General features: G+C 42.2%; 1 protein-coding gene across 1 annotated transcript; it reads left to right on the top strand.

The window, feature by feature from the left end:
- Window positions 1-7,927: 7,927 nt before the first annotated feature.
- On the top strand, window positions 7,928-20,397 carry LOC129456365 (chitotriosidase-1-like). The gene is made up of 13 exons (XM_055222828.1): window positions 7,928-7,998; window positions 8,635-8,663; window positions 8,972-8,998; window positions 9,073-9,274; window positions 9,338-9,394; window positions 9,477-9,642; window positions 9,766-9,878; window positions 9,961-10,078; window positions 10,154-10,345; window positions 10,573-10,689; window positions 17,464-17,593; window positions 17,816-18,499; window positions 18,736-20,397. Exons 2-13 carry the CDS (start codon window positions 8,639-8,641, stop codon window positions 18,915-18,917), a joined length of 2,013 nt encoding a protein of 670 aa, XP_055078803.1. The 5' UTR covers window positions 7,928-7,998; window positions 8,635-8,638; the 3' UTR covers window positions 18,918-20,397.
- The last annotated feature ends 408 nt before the right edge of the window (window positions 20,398-20,805 follow it).

Raw genomic sequence — 20,805 nt, 5'->3', positions numbered from 1 at the left:
AAGGGGTTTAATCACAGCATACTTAAAGGACTGAGGAACGTATCCATTTTCTAACGACATATTTATTATGTTATGGATGGAATCTATTATTAGGGGGAGGGCTTCTTTGAGGAGTCTGATTGGAATAGGGTCGAGCAAACAGGTTGATGGTTTGGACGACATGATGGCTGAGGTAATCTCCACCTCATCAACAGGAGTAAATTTATCTAATATTATTAGAGGATCCATGTGGGATATTGGCATTACAGACTGGATTTGCTCAGAGCTGATTTTTGGAGTAGCTTTGTTGATTTTGTCTCTAATGGTTGTAATTTTGTAATCGAAGAAGTGAAGAAAGTCACAACTAATGTTTGAGGGGATAAGAGACTCATTAGCAGTGTGGGAGTTTGTCAGCCTGGCTACAGTGCTGAACAGAAATCTGGGGTTATTTTTGTTTACTTCTATTAGATTTGAATAGTATCTAGTTCGGGCTTTCCGCAGAGCGGCCTTATAAGTGAGCAGGCAGAGCTTCCATGCCTTCAGAGACTGCTCAGAGCGCGAGCGGCGCCAAAGCTTCTCTGTGCGTCTTACATGTTGTTTGAGTGTCCTGAGCTGTAACGTGTACCATGGAGCCGGAGGTCTTGGTTTAATGCTTTTCTGTTTTAGCGGAGCTACAACATCGAGAGCAGATTTTAAGGTGAGCATTGTTCTGTCAACCAATTGATCAGTGACAATTGGATTAAAATTATTGTCATTGTCACATGACATATCTTTTAGTAATGGCTCAATAATTTCTTTAAACTCTGTAACCGATTTATCTGATAATGTTCTTTTCATTATAGTTTTTTTCTGTGGGGCTGGATAGTCTTTTAGTATAAAATGAAAGGTAATTAAGAAATGGTCAGAGAGTTTTGAGGAAGGACAATTAGATCATTAATCTCAATACCGTAGGTTAGAACGAGATCTAGAGTGTGATTGTGACAGTGAGTTGGCTTATTCACTCTCTGGGTGAAACCGATCCCATCCAGGAGTGCACCAAAAGCATTACTGAGGCAATCACTGCCGTTATCTACATGAATGTTGAAATCTCCAACTATAACAATCCTTTCCCAATTCAAAACCAAACTTGAAATGAAATCAGAAAACTCTGTCAGGAAGTCGGCATATGGACCAGGAGGTCGATAAATTATTATAAATATATCAGCTTTTTGGTTTTTCCAATTGGGGCACGTAATGGAGAGTGCAAGGCTTTCAAAGGAGAGGTGTGTATAGTTGGGTTTGGGGCTGAGAATTAGACTGGAATGAGAGATGACAGCCACACCACCACCTCGACCTGTGCTCCGGGCACTCTGAAAGTTCATGTGACTTGATGGTGTAGATTTGTTTAGTCTAACATAATCATTTTACCGAAGCCATGTTTCAGTTAGGGCTAACAGATCAATATTAAGGTCGCCATTTAGTTCATTTATTAAAAGAGATTTGGAGGAAAGAGACCTGATGTTTAGCAGTCCACATTTTACACACTTATCATTTTGTTTATTTGCGGCACATTTATTTATTTTTATTAAGTTATGAGATCTGACAGCTTCCTTGTCAGAGTTTAGAGGTGTTTTTTTTTTGTGCTTTTTGTACATGGGGCACGTGGGGCACACACAGTCTCTGTCTGTTTGGAGCTGTTCCCTCTGACTAAGCTGTGCTTCACTGGTCTAATCTGCTCCCTAACGTCACTATCACTGTGCTTCCCTGAGCTATTCTGCGTGCTAGTCTTACCTGGTCAATCTAGACTAGCAATTATTCTGAGCTAACAGGGCGGAGCCAGCCTGCGTGGGATGGATGCCGTCTCTACGTATAAGCCTAGGCTTACCACACAAGGTACCAGTGTTAACATTGTTTGAAATGATGAGGTAATTTTGGATATTCAGGATATTCCTAGTTATTTTTGAGTAACTAATGTTTATTTTGGCACTTTAATGCCTACTAACGTGCATTCCATAGAGCAGTGTGTGTACTGCTATTGGTCCTTTATTTTAGTTTCATATTCCCGCTAAACTCAAGACTAGATAGAGGGTATGACAAGATTATATGTTTTCAATACTTTTTTCTATCTCCCCATCAGGGGTTCAGCAGCAAGGCCAGTTACGTCGCCCTGACCGGTGTTACCAGGACCCCACCTTGGACCCAGTCCTGGTGTGGGTGCATGGCAGTGAGTGCCTGGTGTCCACACCTTTCCCCACGGGGCCCGGCAGAGCACAGCCTTAGGAGCGATGTCCTCCCATGGACCCACCACCTGAGGGAGGATCCGTGAGGGGCTGGTGTGAAGAGATCTGGGTGGGAGTCGAAGGCGAGGGACTCAACGACAGCATCTCTGGATATGGAGACTGGCTCTGGGGATATGGAATGTCCCCTCATTGGGGGGTTGGACTCTCCATTTCTCTGTCGTTGCCCGCGGGGAGTGGCAGCAAGCTACTGTGGGCTTGCTTATTGCCCCACAACTCAGCTGTCTTGTGTTGGAGTTCACCCCGGTGAATGAGAGGGACACATCCCTATGCCTTCGAGTCGGGAACAGGTCTCTCACTGTTGTGTCGTCTACAGGCCAAACAGTAGTGCAGAGTACCAGGCCTTGCTGGAGTCCCTGGGAGGAGTACTAGACAGTGCACCGACCGGGGACTCTGTTGTTCTCCTGGGGAACTTCAACACTCACGTGACATGACAGTGACATGACCTGGAGGGGTGTGATCGAAAAAAACGGCCTCCCTGATCTAAAATGATGTTCTGTTATTGGATTTCTGTGTTAGCCACAGTCTGTCCATAAACACCATGTTTGAGCACAAGGGTGTCCATCAGTGCATGTGACACCAGGAACCCTAGGATGGAGGTCGATGGTCGACTTTGTTGTGGTGTCATCTGACTTCCTGCAATGTGTCTTGAACACCCGGGTGAAGAGAGTGGTAGAGCTGTCAACCGATCACCACCTGGTGGTGATCTGCCAGCGGAGGAGGAAGCCGCACAGTCCTGGCAGGCCCAAGCAAACTGTGAGGGTCTTCAACTCACACCTCCGTGAGAGCTTCTCCTAGATCCCAGGGAAGATTAGGGACATGGATTCCAAGTGGGCCAAGTTGTTGATACAGCCACTCGTAGCTGTGGTCATAAGATCTACAGTACTTGTTGCAGTGGCAAACCCTGAACCCGGTTGTGGACATCGGAAGTAAGGGATGCTGTCAGGCTGAAGCATTCAACCATGTCCCTCATGGTACCCTTTGGGGTATGCTCTGGGAGTATGGGGTCCGGGAACATTTGCTAAGGGAAGCCCAGTCCCTGTATGACTGGAGCAGGAGCTGTGTTTGCATTGTTTTTTTCAGGATTTAAGAGCAGGCAATTCAAGGTCATCCAGGTTTTGATGTCCTTCACACAGGCACTGAGTTTATCTATTTGATCAGTCTGATTTGGTTTCATTGATAAGTACAGCTGAGTGTCATCAGCATAGCAGTGAAAATTAATGCCATGTTTTCTGATAATGTTCCCCAATGGCAACATATACAGAGTAAATAGGATTGGACCAAGCACAGATCCTTGTGGAAGGTCTTGCCTTCTTCAGGTCGGTGGGGAGTCTCTGCCTCAAGTGGAGGACTTCACAAGAGAGGGAAGGCTCGAGCGTGAGATTGGCAGGTGGATCAATGCATGATGCTTGATGGTGCATGATGTGGTCACTGTATCGGTCCGTTGTGGTAAAGATGGAGCTCAGCCCAAAGGCAAAGCTCTCGATTCACCAGTCAATCTACGTTCCTACCCTCACCTATAGTCATGAGCTTTGGGTAATGACCGAAAGGACAAGATCACGGATACAAGCTGCCAAAATTGGTTTCCTCTGCAGGGTGGCTGGGCGCTCCCTTAGAGATAGGGTGAGGAGCTCGGTCACATGGGAGGACCTCAGAGTAGAGCCAATGCTCCACGTTGAGAGAAGCCAGCTGAGGTGGCTCTGGCATCTGTTCAGGATACCTCCTGGACACCTCCCGAGGGAGGTGTTCCCAGCACCCTGAGGAGCTGGAGGACATGTCTGGCACCAGGGAAGTCTGAGAGTCCCTGCTTAGACTGCTGCCCCCACAACCCAGCCCCGGATAAGCAGAAGAAAATAGATGGATGGATCTGGATATAAGGTAAATTTTGGGAAATCAGAAATAATGCCTTTAGTTAGCTATGATCAGTCTGAATCAGCTTTAGTTAAACCATATTGCTGGGCTCCTGCAGGTGTGAAGTATTTGGGCGGTCACACTACATCCAAACTTACTCAACTACATTCAAAGAATATCAATATTTAAATTATCCATGTTAAAGAAGGGCAGCTGGCTGGAAAAAGTTCCCCATCTCATACCTTCGTAGGGTCAATTTTGTTAAAATGATAATACTCCCAAAACTAACATATCCGGTGTCAATGCTTTTTATTTTACTAAATCCAAAAGATATGAGTTACGTAACTAGGGCATATCCGATTTTAGTTGAGCAGGAAGAAAACCTAAGATTGAAATGGAAATATTACTATTTCCAAAGGAATTAGGAGGTTGGGACATGTCTAAGATTGGAAACTGTCCTTTCTACACGTGAGAACCATCTCAGCGTCAGCCTGTGGAAATTATGGGAGGCCATGGTTTGAGATTGAGAAAAGACGTTGTAAACCCTTCTGTTCTATAAATTTGTTATATAAAAAAGACAAGGAACTACCACTTATCATTAAGGACAACTACTTGATTAACAACACTCCTCATGGAGACTTTTAAAGAAAATGTATGGTAATAATTTGAAATCTTTGACCACTTTGACCACATTGGTAAACAATCCAGATTTGGTAGCAGAGAGCTGGCCCAATCTCAGATCAATACAGGAAGCTGACATCAGGAGGATACATGACATATGGGACAATGGAAAGTTAAAGTCATTTGAAGAAATACAACCCAAATATAATATTCCTGCTAGAGATTTTTAAAAAAAATAAATATCTTTAGGCATTTCATAAAATCAAAATGGTAATCTTTGGAGTAATTGAACTAATCTTCTTGAACAAATTATTCTGGATTGTCAAAAACATGGGGATTTTATCTCAAGATTTTATTGTGAGCTTCAAAGACTGAAGACAGAACAGGCTTAAATGTTTACAATTTTCATGAAATGTGCTACTTAAAACAACAACTGGCAATGAAACATGGGTGGAAATTCTGATATTGCCATCAAAAATATCAGTATGTAATCAACATAAAGAAATGCAATACAATATCTTACACAATGTTTACATCTGCCCCTACATATATACCAAGTGCACTCTAGACATTTGACAGATTTCATTGTTTATGGGACTGTAATATTATACAGTCATTCTGGGATGTAGTGTGCAGAGAGGTTGGTTCTGTGATGGAGCAAACCCTGTCTCCCAGTCTGCTGCTTTGTCTTCTGGTGTTTAGACCTATAGATCTGAAAGCTAACAAAGCTCCATCCATTTTCTCCTGCTTATGTGGGTCGCGGGAGGGCAGCAGTCTAAGCAGGGTCTCCCAGACATACCTCACCCCAGAGATGTCCTCCACCTCCTCCGGTGGGACCCCAAGTCATTCACAGACCAGCCAAGAGACATAGTCCCTCCAGCGTGTCCTGATAGATTGACTGGTAAATCGAGAGCTTCATCTTTCAGCTCAACTCCTTCTTTACCACAATGGTCTGATACAGCGACCGCATCACTGCAGGCGCTGCACCGGTTCACCTGTCAATCTCAATCTTAAAGCTATAAGCCTATTATCCAATATGAAACTTATCCATAAACCCATGAAAATAAGTTTGGTCTCTTCCTTAAAGATTACTTCTGTGACATTTCAGACCAGGCTCAACTTCTGCTTAAGATCCCACAGAGACTGAAAAAGACCAAGACCACTTCAACTGAACCAAAACAGCAACAAAGGGTTTTAGAGTTGGAAACTTGAACATCCCAAACCTGGAACATCTCTCTATAAAAGGTAATACAGCATTATGTGAAAACCCACCCAACAAAGATGTACACAAATTAATATGAGCAGTTTTATGTATCCAAATTATTAGAAGTATCTGGAGTATCTATGTTACAAATGCAGAAGGCCTCATAAAGAAACTACTGTCTAACTGTCCATTGTCCAGTCAGTACAGTGAGTGCTGGACCTGACGTCCATATAGTTTAACAATGTAATAATTAGTCCAGTTTAGCCACATTCACCACTCCTCTTAGTTTCCAAAAGAATGTAAATTACAGGTGTACTGGGCCCACACCCAAAACCAGATTTCAGAGCAGGTGTAATGACTTTTTACTGGTATTGAATTCACAAGTGCCAAGAGAAGTTGACAACACACAAGGAAAAAATAATACATGAGCTAAAAGGGCATTTATGGCATGAATTCAGGATATGAATCTTTTAAAAACTTTTTGGTTACACAAAACATGCACAGTAGGTTAGTTTTTTTTTGTTTTTTTTTCAGGTAGTTGGCATAACCATGATTCATGAATAGTGCAAAAATAATAATAATAAAAGTTCAATAAATTTTTGTAAAGCCCAAAATCACAACAGCAGCTGAACATGAGAATTAATTTAACCAACAGAAAGTTAGAAAATCAACAATGGCAAAGGAACATCCATCCATCCATTTTCTTCCGCATATCCGGAGCCGGGTCACGGGGACAGGGATTCCCAGACTTCCCTCACCCCAGACACATCCTCCAGAAATAAAATAATTTTAAGCTATTTATCTATTATCTTGTTTTATTGCATGTACCATTTTCCTTCTGTTCTTTAACGGTGCGGTCCCACTGTGGGACTAATAAAGGCATATCTTATCTTATCTTATCTTGTCCTTTCTGTTATTACCCACAGGGACAAAGGAACAGACAAGCAAAGTAATTAACATAAGACAAGCAAATAGAAAACTGTCACAGAACATCCTCTGTCCTTAGACCCTCCTTCTCGGCAAGGAAAAACAAAAAAATAAAAAAAATAAAAAAAACTGGGGAAAAAAAAAGATAAACCTCGTAGAGAACCACAATGAAGGAGGATCCACTCTCATGGACAGACAGGCTGCAGATGTGTCCAGGACTAATCACTAATAACATAACACTTAGTTGCTCTACAGACTGAAGGGGTTTAGGCCGAAGTTTAACACTCTAAACATATAGAACACAAAATGGCAGAAAATCTATTCGCTGGCAAAAAAAAGAAAAAAACTCATTAATCATGAATGGAGGACAGAAGATGTCTTCATGGGTCAAATCCTCCAGCTAAGGTCGTTCAGACCAAGGTTCTGCACAGCTCCTGAATGGTTCCTCCAGTGACACTGAAGAATGGGTCAAATGCAGAGGACACATTTCTCTACAGGACAATCGAGAGTACCTCACATTGAGCTTTCTTTATAGATCTACCTCCTTTGTGTCATTTTTTTTTCTTTTATTGTACTTTTCTTTTGTGCATAGATTATTTGGGGCCAAATTAATTAAGTTGGTGACTAATGTGGAATGAAACTGACACACCTAAAAACATCATGATGACTCTGATCATGAGGTACTTTTTGTTCGACCCAGTTAACAGGAAAAGGCTTTAGCCAAACCACCCTGTGGTTATTAGACTATTTAAATTTAGAACTGTAAATGGCATTTACCTGATCACTGTTGAAAATACAAATCAATAAAAAAAATATATATAAAAAATGTAATGTTAATTTTTATTCATGAAATAAGTAGAAAATGTAACGTCACTACAGAATGAAATACACTGATGATGCCCAGAGTTGTTTGTCATCGTCAAACATTTCTTCTGTGTAATTATTCATACTTAAGTTGTGAGTCTTTCATAAATAGACTTCAGCCTTGTGCTTTTGTCACCCGCTGTACCACCCTCGATAATTGCTCTGCTGCACCATAATAAAAGCATCAATTAAATGTACCATGTTCCACACCTTAAACAAAATATAAAAGTAAAGGCGGTGAAACAGCTTCATTTGTTATCGGAGCTACAATCTGCAGTGAGTATCCTACTTCCTTCATTTTATACTGCGTTAACTGGTAGTACATCTGTGTATGTTGTTTCTATTGACTTTATATTGACTTAAGGGGTTCTGTGAAAGTGTCTTGTTTTTATGTGTGCATAAACTGTTCAAACATGAACAGACCTAGGTCACTGTGAAGCAAACAGCTCAATGATGGATGGTCCTTTTTTAGAAGAATAAATGACCTCTGCTGGTATAAAGTATCTACATTTAGAGCTCACTGTTTTAAACGTGTCCGTCGATGTACGAGTCCTTTTAGAGCTTAAGCTTTGTCTTATCTGTAAAGGCTAAAATTATAAGTACTTCATTTATCATTATGGGAGACAGTACACACTGTGGTAGTAACAGTTTATGTCTAGATGAGCTTCAAATAAAACACTTTCTTTTTGGTCCTATAATCTTAAACATATAGATCTAGAAATGAACGGGTCTGAGAATCAGAACAGGTGTCAGTAGAACAGTTTTTCAAGTATTAATTTGACTGAAGTGTGACTAAATGAGTTAAAATCTACAGTCTGTGTATTTATAGTTTTATTTACATGTCTGTTATTATTTCAGTTCATTTCATTGTAAAACAAATTAATATGTTTCTCTGCTTCTCTGTCACAACAGAACAATGCACGGAGTACTTCTTACCGCAGGTACACAATCTGTTAATTTCTCTTCTTTCTGTGTAAATACAGTGACATTGTGAGAACAGGGAGTTGATGGTTCAAGTCTTGTCCAAATGCATACTGTCCTTGTGTCTCTGGGCAAAACACATGACGCTTGAGACTGAGGAGGGAATCAAATGCAAGAAATTTATCTTTTTGAGTGTCATAAGACATAGACGCTATATGGGTCAAATGCACTGTTATAACTGTAATAATTATTGTTATAATCAAATGTCACAAAGCAATCCTAGGCCTTACAAGTTCTGCAATTCACTTTGAAATATCATCTCTTTTAGGTCTATGCCTGCTTTTGGCTACTACAGGTAAGTTTCTTTAGTCAATCATCAAAATTATATATTTTTCCAGATTTAAAATTTTAACATAACTATTTTTTCAGCCTCTTCCACTAGGATGGTCTGTGTCTATGACAGAGTGGCATCCACCAGAGACGCCTTTGGCCAGTTCACCCCGGCTATGATTGATCCAACTCTCTGCACTCACATCATCTTTTCTTCTGCAAACATTGTGACACAAGAAGTTGTACCTTTTGACTCCAACGACATGACTCTCTACGCACAACTGAACAGCCTGAAAAACAGGTTTGTGCCCAACCCTCAAATATATCACTAAATCTAGTTTAAGTCTGACACTTGTTTTTACAGCAATCCACAGCTTAAAACTCTGCTGTCTGTAGGCGGCCCAGGCTTCAACAATCAAGGGTGAGGTTAATATAACTTTGATTATATTTAACATATAAAAGATAATATAAAAATAACTAAAATGTCCATGCTATACTTACAGGTTTTCTGCGGCAGTCTCATCATCCAATAATAGAAACAGATTTATCACTTCAGCCAAGGCTCTAATTAAAGACAATGGGTTTGATGGGATTAATCTGGATTGGCGTTATCCCGGAGGTGCAGGTAGCCAGCCAATGGACCCAACCAGATTCCTAAGTCTTTGTCAGGTTAGACAATGCTCTTCTATAAAGTAATATAATTAATTCCCCCCTAAACCCTAAACCCTCAACCTTAACCCTCACATTTATTGATTAGATGTTTTCACAACATATTTTTTGTGGATGGTTTAGGAGCTCAGAGCTGAATTTGATAAAGAGGTTCCAGCTCTGCTCGTCTCTGCCAGTGTGTCTGCAGTAAGAGCAACGATTGACAGCAGTTATCCCGACCCCAGTGCTTTTGCTTCGTAAGAGCATCACTTAATATTTTTATTACATTTATCAGAATATTGTTTTCCTCCCAATAATCTCCCATCTCTGTTTTTACAGTGCAATGGATTTCATCAATGTTTTAACGTTCAACTTTCATGATCCATCAGAATCATTTACAGCACATCACAGTCCTTTGGGGGCATTATCCTCAAACCCTTCAGATACTCTGACCACGGCAAGAACAGTTTTAAAGATGTTTAATCTTTATTGTTTTCATTCATATATTTATTCATTTGTAATGCACTTATAGGAATTTGCAATGAACTACTGGAACACGACTCTTGGTGTCCGAGCAGATAAACTAAACGTGGGATTTGCTGCTTTTGGAGTCGCCTTCAGACTGGCTAGGGCTGATACTAATGGAATCGGTGCACGTACCAGCACTTTGGCTCCAGAAGAGGGATGCTACACGGGTCAGCCGGGTGTTTGGTCATATTATGAGGTAAAGATACAGAATGTTTCTCAATGGAAATATAAAATGTAATATATTGTTAAATTTTGATATTTAAAGACAAATACGAAGTATAAAGGCCACTTAAAAGAATTTCACTTAAAATCTTTAAATTAATCTAAGCTGCAGTGACATGTCATCAGGTTATTTGTTTTATAAACTGTTAAACTGAAGTAAATTTGTAAATCCTGTTTATATGTTTCCATCATGTGTTTCAGACTTGCATCTACATTGTGGGTGGTGATACACGCCGGATTCCGAGTCAGAGTATTCCTTATACGGTCACAGAAGGTCATTGGGTTGGATATGACGATCGTGTCAGTATTAACTTTAAGGTATTTAAGCCCCACGAATGTAATAAACCCACACATTTTAATAACGATTAGGTGTGTGAGCAAACATGTCATCCTGCAAACAGTAACTTTACAATATTTATTGGCGAGTTAAGAACTAATTTAGCTTAGACTATTACAGTGCTAACCCACTGCGGACTTATAATTTCAGTTTGATCATGTCGTAATGACCGATGGGGGGACTAAAGAGACAGAACTCAGGGAAGAGTTTGACAATGTTTATTCAGTTTTTAAATGCGCAAATGAAGGTAGATCAGGGAGTTGAGAGCGAGGTTGTTTGCTGTGGTCCAGGAGTAGACTGAGCAGCAGGGTCTTAGACGAGCTGGGTTGGAGTATGTGAGGTTTATATTGGTCGTGGATAGCCGGGTCGCAGACAGAGGAGCTCAGTGGGTCCAGGGACCAGGAGCTGATGAGGAGCAAAACCATCCAACTTAAGAGTAGCAAATGCAAAAACATGACTGAGCCAAGCAGAGTTGTAGCACTGGATACGCAGCTGGCGCGGAGTGTCAGGTCCTGGCTGCCTTTGTCCTCCCCAGGTGTGGATTGATTAAATGCAGGTGTGCAACGGGGGAGCCCAAATCTCCACCCAGCTCCAGGCTATGACAGAAGGAAGGAAGAAACAGTACAACAAAAGGCAGGACCCCCCCCACCTTCTAGGGGCAACCTCCCGGTGGAGCACTCTTTGGGCCCATACCCTTCCCAGTCCACAAAATATTGAAGTCCCCTGCCCCATCGCCGGACTGTGAAAGGCGGGTGACCATCCACAACCCAGGCCGGGAGGAGTGGAATAATCTTGGATGAGAGCCAAACTTACTGACCTGGATGATACTGGGGAGCAGGAATGCGGTGTCTGTCTGCAGCTGCCTTTGTCCTGGCCCCAGATTGGAGAAGGGCTGCACGGAAGGCACCACCAGGTCTTTTTCCTCTGATGGGAATAGTGGGGGCTTGTACCCTAGGGAGGCTTGGAAAGGGGATAAGCCAGTAGCGGAACTCACCAGGAAATTGTGCGAATATTCGATCCATGGCAGGGAGGTGCTCCAGGCATCTCTGAAGTAGATGCATGGTTGTATTAATTTGTCCTTTTTGGCGACAAAGAAGAAACCAGTGCCCAAGGGTGAGGAGGACGAATGGATAACACTAGTGGCAAGGGAGTCCTGAATATATTGCTTTATAGTCTTCCGTTCCAGCTTGGAGAGGTCATAGAGATGACTGGAAGGCGAGGGGGTGCCGGGCAGGAGGTTGACAGTGCAGTCATACAGTCTGTGGGGAGGAAGCGACAGACTTTTACTGAAACATCCCTGAGGTCATGGTATTCACCAGGCAAAGTTTAAAGATCCAGCTCGTCCAGAGGATGACTGGAGAGCGAGTTGGCGCCCCCAGCTGCAGACAGGGCAGACTGTAAGCAGTTCACATAACTAAAAAGGACTCCATTCCGACACCTTTGCCCTAACCCAGTCAATAGTGGGGTTGTGAGTAACCAGCCAGGGATTTAGCACACCATCAGTCCAATCCACCTCCACCACCAGTGTCCAGAACTCGATGGTGTAATCTGTCAGGGACCTGGATCCTTGAACTAGGCTTAACAGGTGGAGAGAGGAGTCAGCTTTATAGTACGTGTGATCGAAAACCAGTTTAAAAGCCCCCACAAAACCATCAAAAGTCACATGGTCTATAGCAGTGTTTTATTTAGCTTCTGCCTACTGGAGTGCTCTCCCCCTCAATTATCCACACATGTACTGTATTTTCTCAGCGTCTGATGTAAAGCAGGCTGGAAGTTGACGAAACATGGAGGTGCATTGAAAAAGGAAAACCGACAGAGGCTGGGCTGACCTGAACATGGGTCTGGATCGGTGCCTCTTGATTCTGGAGGGCGCCGTGGTGGACGGTGGCGGAGGGAGCTCAGGCTGGGAGAGTGAGCAGAGAGGAGACCTGGTTGGAGAGCTGGGAAACATGCTGGGTCAGAGTGTGGTTACAGTCGAGCAAGGTCCGGATAGTTTGTTCATGTTGCCCAATGATTATTCTGTGATGAGAAAAATGCCTAGTGTAGCGTTTGATCTGGCCCTGAGTCTGATTGGTCCATGTTGGCCAGATCATTCTGTCGTAACGACTGACAGGGCGACCAAAGAGACAGAATTCGGGGAACAGTTGAACAATGATTATTTGCAGTTTTTAAATGTGGAAATGAAGGTAGATAGATTGGGGAGTTGAGAGTGGAGTTGTTTACCGTGGTCCAGGATTAGAGCGTGAGCAGCGTGGTCTTAGATGAGGTGAGCAGTACCAGTCGTGAAGAGCTGTGTCAGAGACAGAGGAGCTGAGCGAGTCCAGGGAACGGGATCTGATGAACAGCAAAAATATTCAACTTAGAACGAGTAACAAAATGCAAAAACATGAGACTGAGCCAAGCAGAGTTGTACCACTGTGGATACGCAGATGATCTGTTGCTGAGTGTCAGGTTCTGTGTCCCTTTATCCTCCCCAGGTGCAGCTTGATTACTGATTAGTTGCAGGTGCATGTGGGAGGAGCCCAAATCTCCACCCATCTCCAGGCTCTGACACAGAAGGGAGGGGGAAAAAGTACAACAAAGGCAGGGCAGACAGGGACCTGGGGATTTTTGAACTCCATCAGTCACAAGTCTGGAAGTGAAAAACAGGGTCCATCAGGTCTAAAGATGTCATATATTTATACTACTAATATTATTAAAAAATATATAATATATAATATGTATATTGTGTATTATTTATATATATATATATATTTATATATATATATATATATATATATATATATATATATATATATATATATATATATATATATATATATATATATATAATCTCCTTCTCACCCTCCGCGGGTGGTCTCATCCCCTCTTTTTTGCCACGCTCGGGTCCCCTGGGAGCTTGAGGGTTCTGTGCAGTATCTTTGTTGTTCCTAGTACTGCATTTTTCTGGACTGAGATGTCTTTTATTCCTGGGATCTATTGTAGCCACTCTTCCAGTTTGGGTGTCACTGCCCCGAGTGCTTCGATGACCACGGGCACCACTGATACCTTCACCTTTCAGGCCTTCTCCATCTCTTCTTTGAGCCCCTGGTATTTCTCTAGTTTCTCATGTTCCTTTTTCCCGATGTTCCCATCACTTGGTTCTGCGATGTCCACCACAACGGCTTTGCTCTGTTGTTTATCTACCACCACAATGTCTGGTTTGTTCACATCACCATTCTGTCAGTTTGTATCTGGAAGTCCCACAGGATCTTGGCTCGATCATTCTCCACTACCTTTGGAGGTGTTTCCCACCATAATCTTGGGGTTTCCAGTCCATACTGTGCACAGATGTTTCTGTATGCTAGTTATGTGCTGGATTGTCTCAGGGGCCTCTTTGCACAGCCTACACCTTGGGTCTTGTCTGGTGTGGTAGATCTGGGCCTCTATTGCTCTGGGGCTCAAGGCTCCTGTGCAGCCAGGATGAGCATCTGTGCTGTCCTTCAGACCAGCTCTCTCAAGCCATTGGTAGGATTTCTTGATATCAGTCCGTTTCCTCTGCACTCCACTGTCTGAGACATTAGCTGAGCACATCGTCTGTTGGGGCCTTGTCTTTGATGTACTTAGGGATCTTGGATGTTTCATCCTGGACTGTGGCCCTCACTCACTAGTCCTCGGCCTCCTTCCTTGCCAAATCATATATATATATATATATATATATATATATATATATATATGTATATATATATATATATATATATATATATATATATATCGCGGATCTTTGTATCCAGTCTCCTACTTTTACACGCACAGCAAACTCCGTCTGTTTACGGGAAACCATTGCATGTCATGCATCGTTGTGGTCCACTGCTCATTGGCTTTAAGGGGAAAATATCACTAAACATGTGTAATTTAACAGCTTGATTTTACAAGGGGGAAAGTGGGGCGTACTCTTTCAGTCATCTGTAGCACTGATTCACTGTCCGGAGCTCTAGTAACCCACAGCCCCCACCTTATTGGCCAACTTTGGTGTCAATCACAAGATAACAAGTTTGTTTTGCACTGAGGAACAAAGTTGGCACTGTCAGAAGTTTATTATGCTTAAAATCGACAAAAGAAATGCAAAGAAGTGACGGAGCGACTGAGAGAGACTGAGTCTCTCCTCCCTTTGCTCTCTGTGCTAAGCCCCTCCCCCTTCAGAGCCCTATCACAACACAATCAGCTGCATCCCACTAATGAAAATACTGCACATCACATCAGGTCCATCAGCTGTGTCCAGTTTTGTATCATGTTTTTGTATATTTATGGAGACTTGTCGTTTGGGAGCATGGGTGATGTAGGTTTGTGGGCGGAGCCTTGTACAGCCTCATACTGCTAACCATAAGGAGGGATCGAATAGGGAGATAGCAAATTTAAAGACCTTTTTATTTAGAAAAGCTTACTGCTGATGTTTTTTGTTTTTATAAATTAGTATTTTAAAGTTTTTTTTTAAATTGTAACACTCTGGGATTTTGTTTAATGTGTGAGTGTATTATACATAAAATGTATTAGTATTATTAGACATTGCTGAAATATTTAAACATGCATGAATGACATTTAAACCTCTTCAGGCATGTTTATGATGTTTTTTGTTTTTTTGTTTTTTTTATTGCATAATGCCCCTCTTTAACAGAATTTAGTTTCAGAAGCACAACTTTAACTGCACTGATCTCATAATGGCATTAAAGACATTTCAGTGCCATCACACTCGTTATTACATTCAATAAACTGGAGTTAGCTTGGCCAGTAGTGCCATATTTAGGCTAATAATAACTTTGAGTCTACACAGATAATACAGCGCTCTGCACAGCTCCTCCTGACATACTGGCTGCATCCACTGAGTAGACCTACACTCTATGAAGAAAAATAAAACAAAACAAACGTCTCTGTCCAGTGCTTGGACACTGTGCAGTTAGTTCAGATAAAGTTTAACCCTTCGTTGGTGAATATCTCCACCACGTGTCTTTATACAGAGGTGGAGGCTGGAGCTTTGTGAAGGTATTATTTAAGTTTGTGGAGGACCTGTTTGTCAGAACATGGAAAGACTGCAACAGGCTCAACAAGAAGAACTTTGGCCTTACTCAGCAGCTCCCTTCTCTTCCAGTTGAGACGTTATCCCACATTAGACAGCACAACCTCAGTGTTCGGTTCTCTGAGCAGAGCGTGTGACTGGTTCACAGACTTCACAGCCAGGCTCCTCCCATCTCTTTACATTAGGTCACAGCTAGCTGAACACGTTAGTACAAGTCAGCAGCATGACACTGAGATCAGTTTCCTGAAAACATACAGAGCAGCTGGACGAGCAGCAGCCCAAAGGATAAAGAAACTATTTTTGAGAAATAGATGAGAAAGGTCCATCCACGCTCTGGAGTAGCCACCTAGTTTTGGGCACTCTGCTATAGTGATGTCACGACAGGAAAATTCAATTTTGATACTAAAGAAAAGGCTCAATACTTGATACTGTTGACTTGTACACGGAGTCTGTGCAGCTGACAATCCCAGGCAAAGACTAAATGTTTACGCCTGTACAATGAGTTTTTAAATGCATACTATAGTGGGAGGACACCATGGTTTAGACTTAGTGTCTTATCAGGCTGTGACGAGCATCCTTATTGTCTCTTGCGCCGATTGCTGACACATGTTTTGTTGGTTTAACCAGGGTGACAAGTCATGAGTCAGAACATGCCTATCAATAAGTCATTTCCCTGCTTAGTTATTTGATTAGATTTATAGATAGATGTAGAATATGTTGTACATGTCCTGAACATATATCTGCGTCTCACAGCTGTAATAAAGTCCTCATCTTCTCATAAGCACAGCTACAATAATGAACTATAGCAATACAATAATAAACTATGGCAATGGTTATGCAGAATAGCCAAGCACCAATATTTTTCCTAACAATACCAATTTTGATTTCAAAATAATGCAAAAAAAGAAAAACACTTAGACAAGAGCATGTAATTTTCTGCATAAAATAAAGCACTTCCTTTAAGTCACCACTTGGCTCTGTCCTGGTGTTGATAAAGATGACTTTAAAACTGCTTTTTTTATATTGATACTTAAATCTGTTTTTGATACTTGTTGTGGTATTGATTAGTATCTGATAATTTGACTTGATACTTTTCACTAAGGCCTAACTCCCGTTTGATTCATTCATACATTTACATTTTTAAATTCACTGTCAAATGTTTAATTAAAAGAGATTTTTGTCTAAACTCTCTGAACATTTATATCTTTCTTGTAAATGAAGAAACATCTGGAATCTTGAGTTTAAGTGATAGCACAGTTTGTTTTCTTTGGTTCATTTCTGATGTTGAGTTTAAAATTATAAGAATGTTTTTTAGACCAAGAATAATGTTTAAAAAGTTAAAGACACAGTGTGAGCCTGTGTTTGTGTTTGTCTATTGAAACTTAATTTATTCATTTTGTAGTATTTATAGTAAATACTTCATAATAACTTTCTGTAAATAACTAAATACTTGAATAATAATAATAATAATAATAATAATAATAATAATAATAATAATAATAATAATAATAATAATTCACATATATAATGGTCTATAATATTTTACAGTTGTAGACATTTGTTTTTAATTCATCAGTAAACATTGTGTTATATTTGTGGATTAATATACTTGTGGATTATTATGTTTGTTCCTTTTATAATGTTGTAAATCCAGTCTATGTTAATTTTGTCTACATAATTGTAAATTGTAATCTCTTTTCAGACTGCACACATTGCCACTAGAGGCTATGGAGGAGCGTTTTTGTGGGCTCTGGACCTGGATGACTACAATGGAGGTTTTTGCAACAATGGCACTTTCCCCTTCACAAGACACCTGAAAAGCAGCCTTTCAGGTAAATAGTTACTGCAGTTAGATTTTTCACATTCACAGTGTAGATGTTCATCTTTTTGTCTGTTCAATAGTCTGTACACAAAGCAAAAGTTAACCCAAGTTTGGACTCCAACCCACTGAAAATGAATATGTACTGTTTTTTTTTTTTTTGATTTTTTTGTTTTTTTTAAAACATTTTTAAGAGAGTAAAAATTAGAACCTTTAGCACATGTTTCTGTTGTAGTTGCTGCTCCCACCACCACCACGGCCGCTCCCACCACCACCACGGCCGCTCCCACCACCACCACGGCCGCTCCCACCACCACCACGGCCGCTCCCACCACCACCACGGCCGCTCCCACCACCACCACGGCCGCTCCCACCACCACCACCACAACGGCCGCTCCCACCACCACCACGGCCGCTCCCACCACCACGGCCGCTCCCACCACCACCACCACCGTCGCTCCCACCACCACCACGGCCGCTCCCACCACCACCACGGCCGCTCCCACCACCACCACGGTCGCTCCCACCACCACCACCGTCGCTCCCACCACCACCACGGCCGCTCCCACCACCACCACCGTCGCTCCCACCACCACCACGGCCGCTCCCACCACCACCACGGCCGCTCCCACCACCACCACCGTCGCTCCCACCACCACCACCGTCGCTCCCACCACCACCACGGCCGCTCCCACCACCACCACGGCCGCTCCCACCACCACCACCACGGCCGCTCCCACCACCACCACCGTCGCTCCCACCACCACCACTGTCACTCCCACCACCACCACGGCCGCTCCCACCACCACCACTGTCGCTCCCACCACCACCACCACGGCCGCTCCCACCACCACCACCACCACCGTCGCTCCCACCACCACTGTCACTCCCACCACCACCACTACCACGACCACCACAAGTAATTAAATGTTTAGTTTGAATGTAATATTAAGGTGGAAAAGAACATCCATGCATGTTTGAGTAATCTAGCGATCTCTCAATTGCTTATTTATTCAACTTATTAAACATTGTATTACATAGTTTTTGGCAGATATAGTCTTTTCAAAACAATCAAAGCTAACATGGTGACCTAAATATGTAATGTGTTATCAGTTAATACCTCATAGAATTGTAATACTCCCTCTTTTCTTCTAGCTACCACTACCAGATCCTCCGGCAACAGTTCAGGGAACTTCTGCGATGGCAGAAGTGGGATCCACGCCAACCCAGAGGACAATACCACCTTTTATAACTGTGATTTCGGCAGAGGCACTCTGCTGAGATGTCCTGCAGGTCTGGTCTTTTCCACAGCCTGCAACTGCTGTGACAGACCCTAACGCAATCCAATGGAAATATACTGGTCACATTTAAACAGTGAATTTATCTCACGTTAAGTGTGTCGGGATTGTTTTGTTTCCAGTTTATTAGTTATAATTTATAATATAATTTCTATATCCAATCACAAAATGTTTTAAAATGACATCAGTGCAATGTATGTGTAATCCCTCAGTCGTCCAGGTCTGAGCCAGAGCAAAAGACGAAGGTTAAATCTGTCAACTGGACAAAGAGTTGTAGGAGTGGAAACATCCAAAGGGATCCAAGCGGCTTCTTCAGTTCTGCTCAGATAGCTGGTGTCCACTGTCTTTACTCCTACAAATTTTTGTCCAGTTGACAGATTTAAACTACATTTTTTGCTCTATATCAATGCAATATATATATTTTATTAAGTTGAAATAAAATTATGCTAAATCAAAATGTTGCATCCTACATTATTAGACCACAAACTTTTTAAAGCTTATTACAATACTAATGATATACAGATATTATAATAGGTGAAATATTTTGAAGACAACAGTCCAACAGAGCAGAGGACACAGACTTCTTGGAGTCCCTGGGAGACTAGACAGTGCACTGACCGGGGACCGCTGTTCTACTGGGGGACCTCAACACCCACGTGGGAGATGCCAGTGACAGCTGGAGAGGGGTGATCAGGAGGAACAACCTTCCTGATCTCCACCAGGACACTCTATGGTCAGTGCATGTGGCACCAGGACACTCCAGGACTGGACAAAGAGTTGTAGGAGTGAAAACATTCATTGCTCATCCAAGCTGCTTCTTCAGTTCTGGTCAGATAAATGGTGGCAGTGTCCACTGTCCTCACTCCCACAACTGTTTGTCCAGTTGACAGATTTAAACTTCGTCTTTTGCTATATATCAGTGCAATTTATATTTTATGAAGTTGAAATAAAATTACACTAAATCAAAATGATTGACTCAATGTTTCCTCCTGTGTACCCTCCACCTGCGGGAGGAGCCATGAGGGGCTGGTGTAGAGAGATCCGGGCGGCAGTCGAAGGCGCGGACCTCGGTGATCAGATCTCCAAACATGGTGTAACCCAGGTTGAAATTCTGTCTTATTAAAAAGTTTTATCAAACTCCTGCTTTGACCTGCCGTTAAATCTTGTTTATATAAAGGCTGCATTTATATATTTATTTCTGCCCTCCGTGTCCCATACGTGCCTTACGTAACCGCACCCCTAATCACGTGACCCGAGTCCGCCAATCACAGCACACAGAGCACCTTTTCAATCTGTGCCGGCAGCTTCCCAGTCAGAGCTGTGGGGGAAGCTACCGAGGCAGCTGTGAAAAGAGCTAACCTCCGGTCCGTGGGGAGTCCGTTTGCCGCCATCATGCGATGTTAAACTGAGGAATTGGCCAGGTGTTCTTGATTAGGATGGCGAGCTAAGACCGGAACCTACATCTTCATCATCTCACCCTACGGGTCTGGTAGGAGGCTGACACAGCCTGCCCCCCCCCACTCTTTCAATCTTTTGCTGACTTTTGTAACTGTAAAAATGTAAAACTGTCAAAGCCAATGGACACTATTCCAATGAACAATACAAACGGATACTATGCAAAGACATACTCTCAAACATTGAAAAGTCAGATCTGCAGACTGTAAATATTTGGGGGTTTCATTATTGTTTTCATTATTATTATATTACTATTTTGTGTTTTGCTATTTTTGTTTCTGTAAATATTATGTTGTACTTATTCACTTCAATATACGGTGCCAGTACCTAACATAATTCCTGCCTCCTGCTGCATTTCTTACTCACTACACCAGCTCCAGCAGTCGAATCCCAATCTTCTGATCTCAGTCAAACTCAGCCCAATTCACACAGTAACTTTCCCTTTTATTAATAAATATAAGTTAGCACACAA

Source organism: Periophthalmus magnuspinnatus, chromosome 7, assembly GCF_009829125.3.
Source record: "Periophthalmus magnuspinnatus isolate fPerMag1 chromosome 7, fPerMag1.2.pri, whole genome shotgun sequence".
NCBI classification, from domain to species: domain Eukaryota; kingdom Metazoa; phylum Chordata; class Actinopteri; order Gobiiformes; family Gobiidae; genus Periophthalmus; species Periophthalmus magnuspinnatus.
This window is presented reverse-complemented; position numbering and strand designations above follow the sequence as displayed.

Coding starts and splice junctions, on each gene's coding strand:
- LOC129456365 (XM_055222828.1), top strand. CDS start 8,639: ATGCACGGAGTACTTCTTACCGCAG. Junction 10,346..10,572: donor GTGTTTGGTCATATTATGAG/GTAAAGATACAG, acceptor CATGTGTTTCAG/ACTTGCATCTACATTGTGGG. Junction 18,500..18,735: donor CACTACCACGACCACCACAA/GTAATTAAATGT, acceptor CTTTTCTTCTAG/CTACCACTACCAGATCCTCC.